The following is a 15,988-nucleotide window of genomic DNA, read 5'->3' on the forward strand; positions in this document are numbered from 1 at the left end:
GGACAGAAATAGACTTTACAGACTGATTAGAAGGGCCAGCTTTGTCCTGGGGAGCCCCTTGGACCCAGTACAGGTGGTGGGTGACAGAAGGACACTGTCTGTGGTGAGTTCCATGCTGGAGAACAAATCCCACCCCATGTATGAGACCGTGACGGCATTGGGCAGTAATGTCAGTGACCGACTGCTTCACTCCAAGTGTCAGAAGGAGCTATCAGAGATCCTTCCTCCCAAAAATGGTCAGGCTGTATAATCAACACCGGGCTTACGAACTAAATGATCCTGAGTCTCTCTTTTTCTTCCTAGTTGCTATGACTCCTAGTGTCTTTTCTATCTGCTATTCTGAGCATGTATGTGTTCTTTCACTAATATGTTACTGTATTATCCATGCTTCTGTAACATTCTCAATTTCCCCATGGTGGGACTAGTAAAGAATTATCTTATCTTACCTTGTCTTGTCTTATCTTGCACTGTAGAAGGATTTATTAGACCATGCAATACCTGCTAAGAATTCTAGGAAATGAATATGCAAATAAGGTGTCCCTATTTGGAAAAGAAGAACATGCTCTTGTGGGACCTTTTGGAAGGTAGCTCCCTATAGATTAATAGAGAGACAGATATATCACAGGAGTGGGGGGGGGGGGGGGAGGGAGAAGCTCTGCACTGTGCTGTGACTGCAGTGCTCAATGTGTTACACATCCACTGGAACATTGCCATTATAATTGCATAAATGTTAGCTGACTGCCATGCAGTGCGTCCTAGTCTAATATTCAGTTACTAGATCACTGTTTTAAAGCCAAATCTGATTTCTTTCCTAATTTTCTTGAAATACAGTTTTTTGTTAAAAAAAAAAAAATATATATAGTTTCAGATATGCTTAAATCATTATTATGTAAGCAGCGCAGTAAAATCACTGTAGAAAAAAAATATTGTGGGGACAGGATGAAGGAAAGGATAGGGAAACACTAGTGCTACTGTCACACTATCCATAACTGCAAGTACTAACAATAACAATGTGGTGCCAACAGCAACACTAATGATCTTTTGATTAATTTGCTTACTTATCTATGTCACTGGAGAATATTAAATCTGAGAGTGATGTAATCTTCAGTTTGGCTTCTATATGTTCTTCCTCCTCTAATGTAACATGTAATTTACTGAAATGATGTTCTGGATTGTCAACCATGTCTTCTTCATCTTTGCTGACCTACATTTGTTTCAAGATGATGATGAAGACAACCAGGCATGGGTGCAAGAGTATTTCCTCACATCTTTGGCTGATGCCAGGGAATAGATCTGCCACTGAGAACAAGAAAGGCTTGAAAAACCGCAGGTTAACGCAAACACACAGAACCAGTATTAATACAAACATTATTAAACCTCTTTATTAGGGATATGGTAGAGTCTCACCACCAATAGAGAGTGCACTCTGAATATAGATGTAGAAACAGCTTTATTAGGACAATGTGACACATGCGCTGGCAGTGGTTTGAGGTTGGAAGTGCTGAAGGTTGCAGAACGCTCCTGAAAGGCTTTGACCAAAATATGTTGTACATCCCAGGGAATTTATCGCCAACAAATGTATATTGTATATTGGAAACATATTTACACAGGTTTGTGCCAATTATTCCACAATAACTTTCCGAATATCTCGGCTACAGATGGATACAAATGATCTATGGATTACTGGAGGGGACTTCACATTCAGTTGGTATTACACATGTATTTCCAGAAAGAACATATCCCTCATTACAGACACATCTTGGAGAACATTCCTTGTCACATATTTTGGGGACAATTGGGTCTTCACATGTTGGTTGGCAGCCGGATCCGTAGGGCTCATAGTGCTTGTTGGGTCCGCAGGTGGCTTTGCACTCTTCAGGTCTGACACACTGTACGGTTTCTCCAGACGTCCCGGACTGAGCCAGGAATCCTTCATTACATTTACAGGTGATTTTTGCAATCTCGGGACAAGGTTTTGTATGTAAATCATCCACATTGTCGCAGGTTAAGTAACAAATTCCATAGACATCACAGGTGCTGTTCTCAGGATAATCCTGAGCTGGTCAACAAGAGGGAAATAAACTGGGAGTTACTGGTGTCATCTTATTATAAGGTCATTGAAGACAAGAAGAGATAACGATATAAAGGATGATAATAATAATAATAATAATAATAATAATAATAATAGTCTAGTGATAACCAGAGGAATAGACAGAACTGATACATTACATTTCTTTTCCTGAGTGTTGTCTTTACTCCTACAGATAAGACAGTCACTTGTTCCAATCTTCATATACTGTACTATGTGACTAGATCATGTATGTGCTTTGTATGATCTATGACAAGTGATGAGAATTATCACATCAGAGGTAACTCTATTTATCTCCCTGTATATCCCCTCCGAGAAGACACAGCAGCCCCCAACACATGATCCAAAAATGGAAGGACTTTATTAGGCCCCCAAGTGCAATATTTCCATCCCATAGAACCTTTCCATCTATATGTCTATCTATCTAATCTATCTATCTATCTATCTATCTATCTATCTATCTATCTATCTATCTGCCTATAATTCTCTCCTAAATTCGCACCTTTTCTCCCAGACGTTTTGCTTAGTGAATGAGCCCCATTCTTATTATTTCTGCCCTTACTTTCCTTTTCAGGTACTTTCTAAAAACTTGACCTTCTTCTCCACTTACCTGGTAGAACAGAGCCGTCCACTTTTTACTGCAAGACTACAAGAAGAGAATAATCCATGTCAATAAGTATTTAACTTTTTGCTTTTAACCCATTCCCAACAACCACCATACTAATACTATTGTATTTTTTTAAAGGACTTAAAACATAAAAAAAAAAAAAAAACTATGTAAAATTTGTATTCCTGGAATCGTATCAACCCACAGAATACAGGTGTTAGGATTGGGTCCCGCAGGTTGTCATCATAGCGCACAGCGCCAACCTGCGGGCCAGTCCAGGTCCAGTTTTTGACCTACCGAGCATGCTCAGACCTATTGGAGCAGCTCACAAGCTAAGTGCCATTTCTCCCCTACTGGGCATGAGTGGTGAGGTCATCACCACCGCCCCTATTGGGCGGGGACTTCCCTTTAAATAGTGTGAGCCAACACAGAGTGTTTTTGAAAGACAGTAGTGTCAGGGATAGGCTTCCAGCATTGTAGGCAGGTTTCAGACTGGGCTTCTGTGTGGGGTTCCTCTGCTTCTCCTGGGTGCTGTTAGTTAGGACCTGTAAATCCTGAACCGCTAGATCGACGCAAGGGCTGGGAGCGGTAGACGCCGTTCCAGCTTGTAGATCGGCAGCAGGTATGGTCACTGAGATAGCCTATGGTACTGTCTGACTTCACGTATGGCTCCTAGCTGTGTGTGGAGCATGGGTGTTTATGGCTCCAAGCTGTGTGCGGGAGCATGTCCTAAAACTTCCATGGTGGCCCCTAGCTGTGCAGGGGTAAGTGTGTCTGTTTGTGTCTGCTGGCCTAGGGTGAGTGTTTAACCCTTGGCAGCCATGTGTGTTTCACTTGTACTGGTGCACCTGGCCAGTGAGCTAACTGGCAGGTTATTTGCACCCTGTTCACATTGAGTATCACACAGTTCACATTAAAGTACTTCTGCAGTGTTTGCAGTAATTCACACTTAGTATGCGCTGCAGTATCTTGGCAGCTGTTCACACTAGTATTGCTGCAGTAATGCACATTAAGTACCGCTGTAGTGTTCTACAGTTATGCACATTAAGTTTCACGCTGCAGTTCTTGGCAGCAGTTCACATTGAGTTCCTTTTGAGTTCAAACATATAGCCGGCCACCATTGGGCCTGTGGACCTCGTCTGTGCAGACTAGCGGGTCTGTTGTTTAAAAATATTTATATATATATATACACAGAACCGTAACAACAGGTCACATGTCATTTTGGCTGCAAATTGAACGCCGTAGAAACAAAGCTCGCAAGAAAGTCACAAACACAGTTGTGTGCCCAACAGATAATGGCTGCACAGACATGCGCAGTCAGCTCTGCCCAAAGCCCGATGGCCGAGCCAACTGCACATGCATGGGTTTTAGATCCCGAAGACACCATCGCCGGAAGAAGACATATCTGAGGACGCAAGGAGAGGAGAGGCATGCCAGGGGAAGATGGAGGTGGCGCTGGAGAGTCTTCAAGTAGCGCAGGGGAAGCCTCAATGCTGTCTGAAAACTCATTAGTGTAACGATGAAAACCTGGATATCGACCTAACGGCGGCATAGAGAAGAATTCTAAAGGTAGGAGAAGAATAGCCTTTCTAAAGGCTATTCCAATGTGGTGCTTGTGGAAATTGAGATTCTAATGATAAAATCCCTTTAAGGAGAATAAAGATAAACATATTGAAACCAATGTAAGAAATCGATCTGTGTATTCTACTTACCTGTTGGTGTTCAGGTTCTGCCAGCTGGACTGGAGAGACCTACAGGGGAGATATATATAAGAGTCAGGGCCGGAGGATACAGATATTTCCATATATATATATATATATATATATATATATATATATATATATATAGTGTAACATTTTCTTCCAGTCCTTCAAGTTACCTAAAGACTAATGTGAATGACACCCTATAATAATTGGGCATAATGCAGATCACCGGGTGACATGTTGCCTCACTGACATGTTGTCTCAACCCTGAGATTGCAACACTAAGAAGAACAAGCCATAAGGTTACGGAAGGTGAGGAAATGGCAGCAGATCTGAAAATGATGAAATTTTCAAGCTCCAGATTGGTGGTTCGGAGCATAAATACCAGGCAAAGTTTTTTAACCACATGAAACCTCAAAAATTGGATCAAGTGTTGTGTGATGTGTCCTGTTGGTCAACTCGCCAGTTATCGCCAATTTTGCGAAATGCCATTGCTAGCCCCTTCCTCATGGCATGGAATGCCCTGAAATGCGTAGCCTTTGGAATGTAACCAGTCTACTCCATCAGTTACTTTGTAACTTTTTACGATGAAGCAAATAAAAGCTATATTTTATATTTACTTCTGAATCATCGTGGATCCTTCCTGGTAGATGCTGACTTTGATCTCCTTTTACACTAACAGCTCGGTGTTACATTGATTTATTCATGGAGCCAGTGGTATGGCCATTTTTCCAAAGTATCCTAGGTGCCACACATTGTTTGTGCTACTGTGAGCAGCCGGTGTGGCCTAAACGTGTCACCACGGCCTGTAATATCTCCAATCTATACTCATACTGGAATAGATCTGATGAAGAGGTTGTGCCCTTGTCCACCTTGAATACCTCAAAACGCGTAATCCAATAAATATTTTAATTTCTCACACCACTTGGTTCCAGTCCATAATTTTCAAGGAGTGCGCCCCCTGGCTTTGTTTTTGCGGAATTAGCCTGATTCTGTTATTTGCGCGTATAGCTAAATAGTAGTTATAGAAACAGTGTAGAAGAGCGGTCTACCCCGTTCCTGTAACTGAGTAACACAGATACAGCATAGTTTGCTGTGCTACAATGTTTCCTTAACTCCATAACTTTAACGTTGTGGGATTTAAAAAAAAATAAAAAAAACAGCACAGAGCAGCCATATTGTCTCCATAAACACATGATATCCTGATGTCAGCCATGTAAGGCTGAGATAAGAAAGAAAAGAGAGCAACTACAAGTGTTTATTTCTCTTTGGAGGAGTCATTACTTGGATAAGTGTAATGCTGTATTCATCCTGTGGGGGCAGTATAGGGAAATGACCCATGTACTTGTCACATTATACAGAATTCATAGGGTCCCATAGTATAATATAGACTGGAGCTCACCACACAAGTAATGTCTATTAATGTGCTGTGGTTGGGCCCGGCATTGCTCTCCGCCATGTTACTAGAAGTGATCACTTTTACTAACACAAGAGTTACCATTTAGCACAAGTGACTCTGGGACATCATATGTATAGCAAATAATTTTCTTAATGTGCAAAAATTTTCAGAGTCAGCTCTTAATTCATATTTACATACTTACATATTGCGCAACTTTCGGGTTTTTCTGGTTAATAAAAGTTTGATGATTTTAACAGCTAAGGTGCGGAGAATCGGAATTACTGCAAGGTAAGACTTCATTAAGTAAACAATCATCAATTACTAGTGCTTTATGTGAAGCAGACGGAGGTTGGGCACACGGCCCAGATTATTCCTCATAGAGAAATATTGTACACATATTAGTAATATAGTAAATACATATTGTAAGACACTGTGAGGACGTCTGTCAAGTGCACTGGAGATAAAATAGTAACATTGGGGGCAGATTTACAAATACTAATCACATAATGTAATATAATATAATTAGAGATGAGCGAGTAGTGTTCGATCGAGTAGGTGTTAGATTGAATACTATGGTATTCTCAAATCCTGCCAAGGGCAAAAAAACATCTGCAAGGAGTTTGTATGTTCTCCCCGTGTTTGCATGGATTTCCATCCCATATTCCAAAAAGACATACTGATAGGGAAAAATGTACATTGTGAGCTCTATGTGGGGCTCACAATCTACATAAAAAAAAAAAAAAAAAAAAGACTACTACGGTATTCTAAATACTCGTACTCGATCGAACACTACTAGCTGTTCAAAGTTTAAGGTTCGATGCAGAACCAGCATTGATTGGCAGAATGCTATACATTCTGCCAATCAACGCTGGTTCTTCTCTTACCTTTAGAAGTCTTCTCCGTGCAGCGTCCCCGCGGCGTCTTCCGGCTGGAATTCACTCTGCCTAGGCATCCGGCCTAGGCAGAGCCGACTGCGCATGCGCGGGCATGCCCTCGCATGCGCAGTCGACTCTGCTCAGCCGTCGGACCTGGGCAGAGCCGACTGCGCATGCGCAGTCAGCTCTGCCTAGGCCGGATGCCTAGGCAGAGCGAATTCCAACCGGAAGAAGACGCGGGGACGCTGCGCGTGGAGAAGACGTCTCAATCCAGCCCGACCGACACTCGTGGACTTGGTAAGTATAATTTGATTGAATTTTGCCTACCTCTGAAACGAGCATTTCCCCCAATAGACTATAATGGGGTTCGAAATCCGTTCGAACAGTCGAACAGTGTGTGGCTGTTCGAATCGGATTTCAAACCTCAGATATTTTAGTGTTCGCTCATCTCTAAATATAATAATAGGATATAAAAATATAACAATTCTATAATATAATAGACCACAACATTCCACTTTGTGCTTAATAATTGCATTAGCTTTTATTATATAAATTAATAAAATTGTATACTTTTATACATTGGTTTATTTATTGCAATTACTAAGAATCATCAGCGTGTTCTACACTAGGCTTTAAGCCAATTTAAGGTGCGGTTCATACCAAACTTGTTAGACCTGAGCCGCCTGAGCTCGAAATTAAACAAATCCTGAGATGCTCACCCATCACTACCTATATTTATTTTTATATTACTACAGGGCTGTGTAAGGGTTATTTTTTGCAGGGAGAGGTGTACTTTTTATTGGTACCAATTTGGGATCCTCCTCTGTTCCTCAGATCCTGTCCTCTCCAGCTAGAAGTTACAAAACATTTTCTATTAAAAGATGGCTGGACCATTGTAGCAAACAAGCCCTCGGATCTCTTGTGTCCCACTTATCTCCCCATAGAATGTAAGCTCTTGTGATCAGGGCCCTCACTGGAATTGTTTGATAAGTTTATTTCTTTGTCACATTGTAACTAGAGATGAGCGAACAGTGAAATATTCGAGATTCGTTTCGAGAAGAGCTACAATATTTGACTACTCGGTCGAATATCGAATCCCATTATAGTCTATGGGAAAAAATGCTAATTTCAGGGGAAACCACTATTCAACTAAAGGAGAGTCACCAAGTCCACGAGTAGCAGGAGGAGAGTGTTTAGGAGGAGCGCTGTGCAGTTATAGCACATGGAGCCCATTATAGTCTATGGGGTCTGTGCGCTTTAACTGCACAGCGCTTGCAGTTGCACTGATAATAAGTAAGCTCCCTCGTAACCGCAAGCTGTCAGCTCTCCCGACTAGCAAGGACGAGCCTGTGGCAAATCAACGCTGGTTCTGCAGCAGGCTCCTCCTTGCTAGTCGGGAGAGCTTGCAGCTTGCTGTTACGAGGGAGCTGACATTTTTGTCATAGGAATGCATTGACCAGTATTCATTGGCCAGTGTACAGCATTCAGCCAATCAACGCTGGTTCTGCTGGAGGCTCATCTGTGAGGAGGCGGAGTCTAAGCTTGGACCACAGCAGTCTCCATTGTGGTCCGATTTTAGACTCCGCCTCCTCACATAAGTTGTTCCATTTTATCATTTGTTGAGGGCTGCTGTGTCTTCTCGGAGGGGATATACAGGTGGATAAATAGTTACCTCTGATCTGATAATTCTCATTACTTGTCATAGTACAGTATATGAAGATTGAAACAAGTGACTGCCCTATCCATAGGAGTAAAGACAACACTCAGGAAACGAAATGTAGAAAGTGAGGGACCAGGCTGCCAGAGATATCTGGTAAAATGGTGGCAGTGGTGGTGGCTGTGGCAATGTGAGTGGCAGTATGATATGCATAAAAATGTGACAGAGCAGGCTGCAAGAGATGATATCCAGATGCTTAGAAGAAGCAGGCAACATTAGCAGTACAGTAAATGGAACATGATACAACGAGACAGACAGTGGCAGATCTATTCACTGGCATCAGCCAGAGATGTGTAAAACTCCTCATGGACCCATGCCTGGTTGTTGTCATCATCTTCAAACGAATAAAGGTCAGCGAAGATGAAGACGACATGGTTGACAATCCAGAAAGACATTACAGTAAATTACATGTTACATTACAGGAGGAGGAACACATAGAAGCCTGACTCAAGATTACATTACTCTCAAATTTAATATCCTCCTTTGCCAGAGATAAGTAAGCAAATGAATCAAAAACTTCATCTTCATTCTAGGGAAGTAGAACACTCCTAAGGCTACTGACCGTGTGGACAAGAATATTAGTGTTGCTGTTTGTGCCACATTGTTATTGTTAGTACTTGCAGTCATGAATGGTGTAACATAGCACTAGTCTTTCCCTATCCTTTTCCTTTATCCTGTCCCCACAATAATTTTTCTACAGTGATTTTACTGTGCTCCTTACATAATAGTGATTTGAGCAATTCTGAAACTATTTTTTTTTTTTAACAAAAAAAAACTCTATTTCAACAAAATTAGGAAATAAATCAGATTTGGCTTTGAAAGAGTGATCCAGCAACTGAATATTAGACTAGGACACACTGCATGGCAGTCAGCTTACATTTATGCAATGATAATGGCAATGACAGTCTGTGGGCTGTCACAGATCGCGGTGCAACACTAATGTCAGATTTGACGCAATATTTAAAAAAATAACTTTTGCAAAAAAAAAAAAAAAAATGATTTTTGGCACTGATAGGGTGATTTGGCCAGTGGATGTATAATACATTGAGCACTTCAGTTACAGCACAGTGCAGAGCTTCTCCCTCCACCAACTCCTGTGATTTATCTGTCTCTCTATTAATCTATAGGGCGCTACCTTCCAAAAGGTCTTACTAGAGCATGCTCTTCTTTTCCACCAAGGAGGACTTATTTGCATATTACTTACCCAGAATTCTTAGCAGGTATTGCACAGTCTAATAAGTCCCTGCACAGTACAAAGCAGCCTCTTTGAGACAATGTCTCCTTAATGAGACATAGTACCCCTTCTGTAACTCCCAAGTTATGGAAACAGCGTAACTTGCTCTGCTACACTGTTTCTAAAACCCCTATTTAATAGAGAAGGGCCAAACCTCATGAGAGTTGTCGCCCGGTTTCATTTCAGACTGAAATTGCTTGGGCCAAATCAGAAATGCTATTATTATACTCTGCAGTCTCTTCAGGCCCCAAAGTATCATAAGTAGAGGACCATGGATAGTGTGGAAACAAACTGTTATACTCACCTCTCCTGGGCTCTCTTGTGGCATCCAGGGTTCATTACTGGGCATCTTCCAGCTTCATGGGTGACCTCTTCAGCCTTCAAGGACCTCTTCAATCTGTAATTGGACCTCCTTGGTGATGTGGTCTCTTAGGCCCCTGGGGTGAATCTGTCAGTCTGGGATCTATATTTAGCACAATAATTGCACACATTAGTCTTTTTTTAACATAAGCAAGTAAAGTGAAATGTTGCGCAATATAGGAATGTATGAAATGACAGCCCTGGTCCTTATAAACACCTCACTGGTAGGTCTCTCCAGTCCAGCAGGCAGAGCAGCGTTGGGAACCTGAACGCGTTAGGTAAAGTAGAATACACATATCCCTTTCTTACTTTACCATTGATTTCATTGGTTTCCATACGTTTATGTTTATGCTCATAGACGTCTTGTCTATAACTTCTGTTATCAGTGACTTGTGGAATACTGATCTGTCTTACCAGCAGAGACATGGGCGCCTTCATGTTATCCTCTGTCTTCTTGGTGGCAAGTAAGTATCTTTCTCCTTTTCTGAGATCTTCTACAATGTTTTGACACTTTCACTATAGGAAATGTCTTATTTATGTAATTTTATTGCCATTTGTTAAATATCAATCTGTAGAAGAGAATTTGTGAGCTTGTTCTGTTTCTATATGTAGATATTAAATAATTTTGACATTTTGTTTGTATTGTCTGTGTAGTCTGTGGCCCCCTACCCTGGAGACCAGTGTGTAAGGGGACTGAGCCATTATGGAAATGGGGGTCTTCAAGACTCCTATGTGTATTGAGCAGTAGTGCTCAGGTCTGATGTCCAATACATTCATTTATAATGAATTGATGGACATAGCCAGGTTTAGCAATCAGCTAGCTTTAATAGTCCCATTGAGATGAATGAAACTGCAGAAAGCCAACTCCCATACTTGTTGGGGTTCCAGCAGTCAGAAACCTACACCCTGTCCTGTTAAAAACAGTAAGTGCGGTTTATGGTCAAATCCCTTTAAATCACTTGCCCTCTCCTGGCTCTGCCCTTTAATGATGAATAATGATATTGCTGACCCTGCCATGTAATAATGAGATGACTCTGCTGACTCTACCATGTAATGATATTGAGATGTCTCCGCCGACCCAGCTCTTTAAATAATAAAATTACTTTGCTAACCCTGCCTTCTAATGATCAGATAGTTCTGCTAATCATACCATGTAAAAATAATGAGATGACTCTGCTGATCCTGCCGTGTAATGATAATGAGATGACTCTGGTGACCCTGCCCACTAATAATAATGAAATGACTCTGCTAACCCTGCCATATAGTTATCAGATAACTCTGCTGATCGTACCATGTAATAATAATATGACGACTCTGCTGACCCTACCATGTAATGATATTGAGATGACTCTGCTGGCCATGCCAAGATCCTTCAAAAATTTTCTACATGTGCAAATAGAAAGATTTGATGGAAAACAAAAGGGCAAAAGTCTCACCAACTAATGCTGGAAAATAGATTTCTCTTCATTCGTATAATTTTTTTCATATTGACACTTCTTACCTTCACACGTTTTTCCCATTTCTGCCTAAAACTTTTGCATGTCACTGCATATTTCAGGATTTTACTTTTATAGTATTATGGCTAAGTTCACATCTGCATTGTCCTGAACTAATATTTCAATCCCAAAACGTTCACACTTACTAATACGGATTATTCTCTTCTTGTAGTCTTGCAGTGGAAGGTGGAAAGTTTTGTTCTACCAGGTAAGTGGAAGAGAATGTCACGTTTGTAGAAAATACCTGAAAACGGACAACAAGGACAGAGACAACAACAATGAGGTGCATTCAATGGGCACAAAGTCTGAGGCAGATTTGAGGCTAAAGTTGTCCATTTCAAGCTTATTTGTTATCTGTCACAGCTGGACATGGGTGAGACTGAGTGAGGAGGGGGGGAGGTCCTCTGGGGCGAGCACATTTCACATTACTTACTCTGTTGTTCTGGCGTAAGACCTGTAATACCTGAGGAATCAGATTATGGTGCATGCTAGACTGGGCTGATCACCTGGAGGCGCTGCACAGAAAGGGCCACAGCAGACTCTACCTGCTCAGGAGGCTGAGGGCCTTCGGAGTCCAGGGGACACTTCTTAGGGCCTTCTTCAACTCTGTGGTTGCCTCAGCCATCTTTTTCGGTGTGGCCTGCTGGGGGAGCAGTATATCAACCAGGGATAGAAATAGACTTGACAGGCTGATCAGGAGGGCCAGCTCTGTCCTGGGGAGCCCCTTGGACCCAGTACAGGTGGTGGGTGACAGAAGGATACTGTCTGTGGTGACCTCCATGCGGGGGAACAAATCCCACCCCATGTATGGGACCCTGATGGGACTTGGCAGCACTGTAAGCGACCGTCTGCTTCACCCCAAGTGTGAGAAGGAGCGCTATCGCAGGTCCTTCCTTCCAACCGCGACCAGGCTGTATAATCTACATCAGACCAAACGAAGAGCTCTCCGCACAGAGAACTAATGATTATGAGGATGACCATGAGGTCTTCCTCTTTCTCTTCTGTTTTTCCTTAGCTGCCATGGACTCCTAGTATATCTTCTCTTCTCAGCTTATCTGTGTCTACGTCTGTAACATATTACTCTGTATTATCCTGTATCTGTATTACTATGCTGCTGTAACACGCTGAAATTTCCCCAAGGTGGGACTATTAAAGGATTATCTTATCTTATCTTATGCTCCTTCTGGGATTCTCCAGAATTATTACCAAGCCTTGCCTGCGGTGGAATAGGAGAGAGAGAGGAGAAAGATATTGTAGAATGATAAATAGATACTTTAGATAGAGTAAGATATAAAGAGAGGGAAGCTTGAGAAAGGTTCAGATAATTTGGGAATGAAACATTGCATATGGAATAAACCCACAGTAACTATCACTTATTTCCTAAATATTGGAGTGCTGTCTTATTTGCAATTTGTAGATAGATACAGTGGCGCAACTAGGAATGGCAGGGCCCCGTGGCGAATATTTGACGTGCCCCCCCCCACGACAGACACCCGCCGAAGACCCTGATCGACCCCCGTCCCCCGCTCTATTATTCTCCATAGTGCCCCTATACACAGTATTATGTCCCATAGTGTCCCCTGTACACCCTATTATGCCCCATGGTCGCCCCTGCACACAGTATTATGTCCCATATTGGCCCCTACACACACTATTATGCCACAGAGTATAATAATCAGAGACCGAGATGGGATACCAATATAAAAATCAATGTTACTTAATTATCCCCGGCTCTGCTGCAGTCCTCGGTGGTGTTGGCCATCTTCAATGACGTCTGGGACGTCACATGACCTGGGACACAGGTCCCGGTCATGTGACATCAGGAAGAGTCACAGAAGTAGGCCCGAACCTGCCCTGAGAGGTAAGTAACATGTTTTTTTTTATGTTACCTTACCTCCCCTGGACCTCTGATCATTATACTCGGGGGGGTCTGAAAAAAAACCCGAGTATAATAATGATGTTTATGGGGCCCGCCACGTCACTTACCAATACCGGCCACTGCCAGGATCGGTAAGTAAATAGGGCCCATTACCGGCTGGAGTAACTGCCTATTAAGAAAAAAAAAAAACACAGCGGTAGCGTCTGTCGCCGGGCCCCTAATGTCCTGGTCCCTGTGCCAGCCGCTATCCCGGTAGTTACACCACTGGATAGATAAAGAGATACTGTAGATCAATAAATAGATATCATAGAACGATAGATCCTGTAAATAGATGGATAAAGAAAAGTAGTATTTTCTATGTGATATTACTGATCAGATTATAGATGATACAATGCACATATATGAATCAGTCACATTGTATATTATTAGGACTCAGTGACTGCACTATATCCCTTCGAGTAGAGATTGTGGAAAAGGGCTTGTTCACATCTGCACCCGGGGTCTCCGTTCTGCAGGTTTCCGTTTCCTGCACGAAACTGGCCAGGAGACGGAAACCTGCAGTAATGTTTCAAACCTATTCATTAAAATGGGTTTAAAAAGTGTCCAGCCGTGAGCACCGGTGAGCGTTTTATGCACCCTGCGGTGAAACAATTTTTTTTTTTAACCGGACACAGAGTGGGACATGCAGGACTTTGTCCGGTTTTAAAGAAAAGTTTCGCCGCGAAGAGCATAAAACGCTCACCAGCGCTCACGGCCGGACACTGTCTGACAGGTTTCCGTCTTCTGCTGGCAGAAGACAGAAACCTGATACGGAGACTGAACGCTGGTGTGAAGCCAGCGTCAAGCTGCAACATTAATATAATTTGTGTTCCTCTAGTGAGGTTATGATTAGGTTCCCTGTATTATATAATGAGGATTAGTTTTACTATGATTATTATATTGTATGTCTATCTGTATTAATCTTACTGTATAATAAGAGGACACTAGAAACTCCCAGTTGATTTCCCTTTTGTTGACCAGCTCCGAATTGTCCTGAGAACAGCACCTACGGGGGTTATGGAACCTGTTATCTAACCTGTGGCAATGTGGGCACTGTAGATGCTCTTGGAAAAGCTTGTCCCCTAATTCTTCTCTACACCTGTAAATGTAATGAAGGATTCCTGGCTCAGTCCGGGACGTCTGGAGAAACCGTACAGTGTGTCAGACCTGAAGAGTGCAAAGCCACCTGCGGACCCAACAAGCACTATGAGCCCTACGGATCCGGCTGCCAACCAACATGTGAAGACCCAATTGTCCCCAAAATATGTGACAAGGAATGTTCTCCAAAATGTGTCTGTAATGAGGGATATGTTCTTTCTGGAAATAATTGTGTAAAACCGACTGAATGTAAAATAGCCGCTAATAACCCATAGCTCACTTGTATCAGTTAATCTGGAACATTCTGAATCTGAAATAAAGATGAATAAATACTTCATGGCCTTCCTAGTCTAGTCTAAATTGTATATGTTGTGAGAAGATGACAAGCAGGGTGCTGGAATCTCGCTATATCTCCCTCAGGTTTTTAGCTTCTGTGTGGTCCAGTGCGGGTCTTGAGTAGGCCTGAGCCACGGGGTCATTACTAGGCCAGAAAAAGGCTGCAGATCCTACACTCCAGGGCAGATCCATGGAGTGAGAGGAGGCGTCTAGGTCTGTCCTGTAACCCTGAGTCCGATGAGACAACATTGTGCTTGTTTTCATTGTGTGGCTGATCGTAAGCCACATGTATAGTTAGGTGAACATTTCTGTTTCGTTAGTGTCTCAGACGAGCAGGATTGTATTTTGTTTTTGAGATGTACTTCATCTAAACTAAAACTAATTGCCAAGGAGCTCTTTTACAAGTCCTCTAAGACAAATATATCCAAGGAGATCCTGACTGATCAAAGGACTACTTTTATGTCCAAGGTAATGAAAGAAATATGTAATCACGCAGTAGAGGGATGCAAAGATGGAGATGATGAATAGGTGTGATAGTAGGGTCCCAACCCAAAATTTCAGCAAAGATGGAACGTCACATGTCAGATGTGCAAAGTGTAGTTTTTTTTTTTGGGGGGGGGGAATTCAATCTTCTAGGCATGCGCAGTCTGCTCTTGTGGTCGTTTGCACAGTAAACTGCTGTAAGTGGCCATTTTCTTGTGATCGTGGGCATGCGCAGTCGGCTCTGCCCAAGGCCCAATGGCAGAGACATCTGCTTATGACAAGATTGAAACCCAATCAAGAGGCTTTCTACGAAGGTATACTGCTCAAAGAAGAATTCCTCTGGATAAAAAACCCAACCATTGCACTATACTACCACTTGCCGAAAATACATAAAGATAGAATCAATCCACCTGGCAGACCAATAATTTCGGGCATGAACTCAATCACGAGGAACCTTTCACATTATATCAACCTACAGTTGCAACCATTTGTATTGGCTCTCAGATCCTCTCTCAACAATGTGCTTCGCCCTATCACTTGGAAATCCTCCTACATTTGGGCAACACTGGACGTCACATCACTTTATAAATATTCCACTCTAACAGTCTAGTTAATATCCAAAAATTTCTTGCCTGTGAAACCAATATGCCTGAATTACAAAAAATTCATTCTG

The 15,988-nt window shown here is 42.2% G+C and overlaps 1 protein-coding gene across 1 annotated transcript; it reads left to right on the forward strand.

Annotated features, from left to right (window-relative positions):
• Nucleotides 1–10,408: 10,408 nt before the first annotated feature.
• Nucleotides 10,409–14,771, forward strand: LOC142209160 (serine protease inhibitor swm-1-like). Its single transcript, XM_075278093.1, has 3 exons — nt 10,409–10,448; nt 11,653–11,688; nt 14,380–14,771. Exons 1-3 carry the CDS (start codon nt 10,409–10,411, stop codon nt 14,769–14,771), a joined length of 468 nt encoding a protein of 155 aa, XP_075134194.1.
• Nucleotides 14,772–15,988: the final 1,217 nt, after the last annotated feature.

Source organism: Leptodactylus fuscus, chromosome 6, assembly GCF_031893055.1.
Source record: "Leptodactylus fuscus isolate aLepFus1 chromosome 6, aLepFus1.hap2, whole genome shotgun sequence".
Taxonomy (NCBI): domain Eukaryota; kingdom Metazoa; phylum Chordata; class Amphibia; order Anura; family Leptodactylidae; genus Leptodactylus; species Leptodactylus fuscus.

Bases quoted from the DNA above. Each gene is read 5' to 3' on its own strand.
- LOC142209160 (XM_075278093.1), top strand. From the start codon at position 10,409: ATGGGCGCCTTCATGTTATCCTCTGTCTTCTTGGTGGCAA. The intron at 10,449-11,652 runs GTAAGTATCTTT...CTCTTCTTGTAG, and splicing joins CTCTGTCTTCTTGGTGGCAA to TCTTGCAGTGGAAGGTGGAA. The intron at 11,689-14,379 runs GTAAGTGGAAGA...TTTGTTGACCAG, and splicing joins GGAAAGTTTTGTTCTACCAG to CTCCGAATTGTCCTGAGAAC.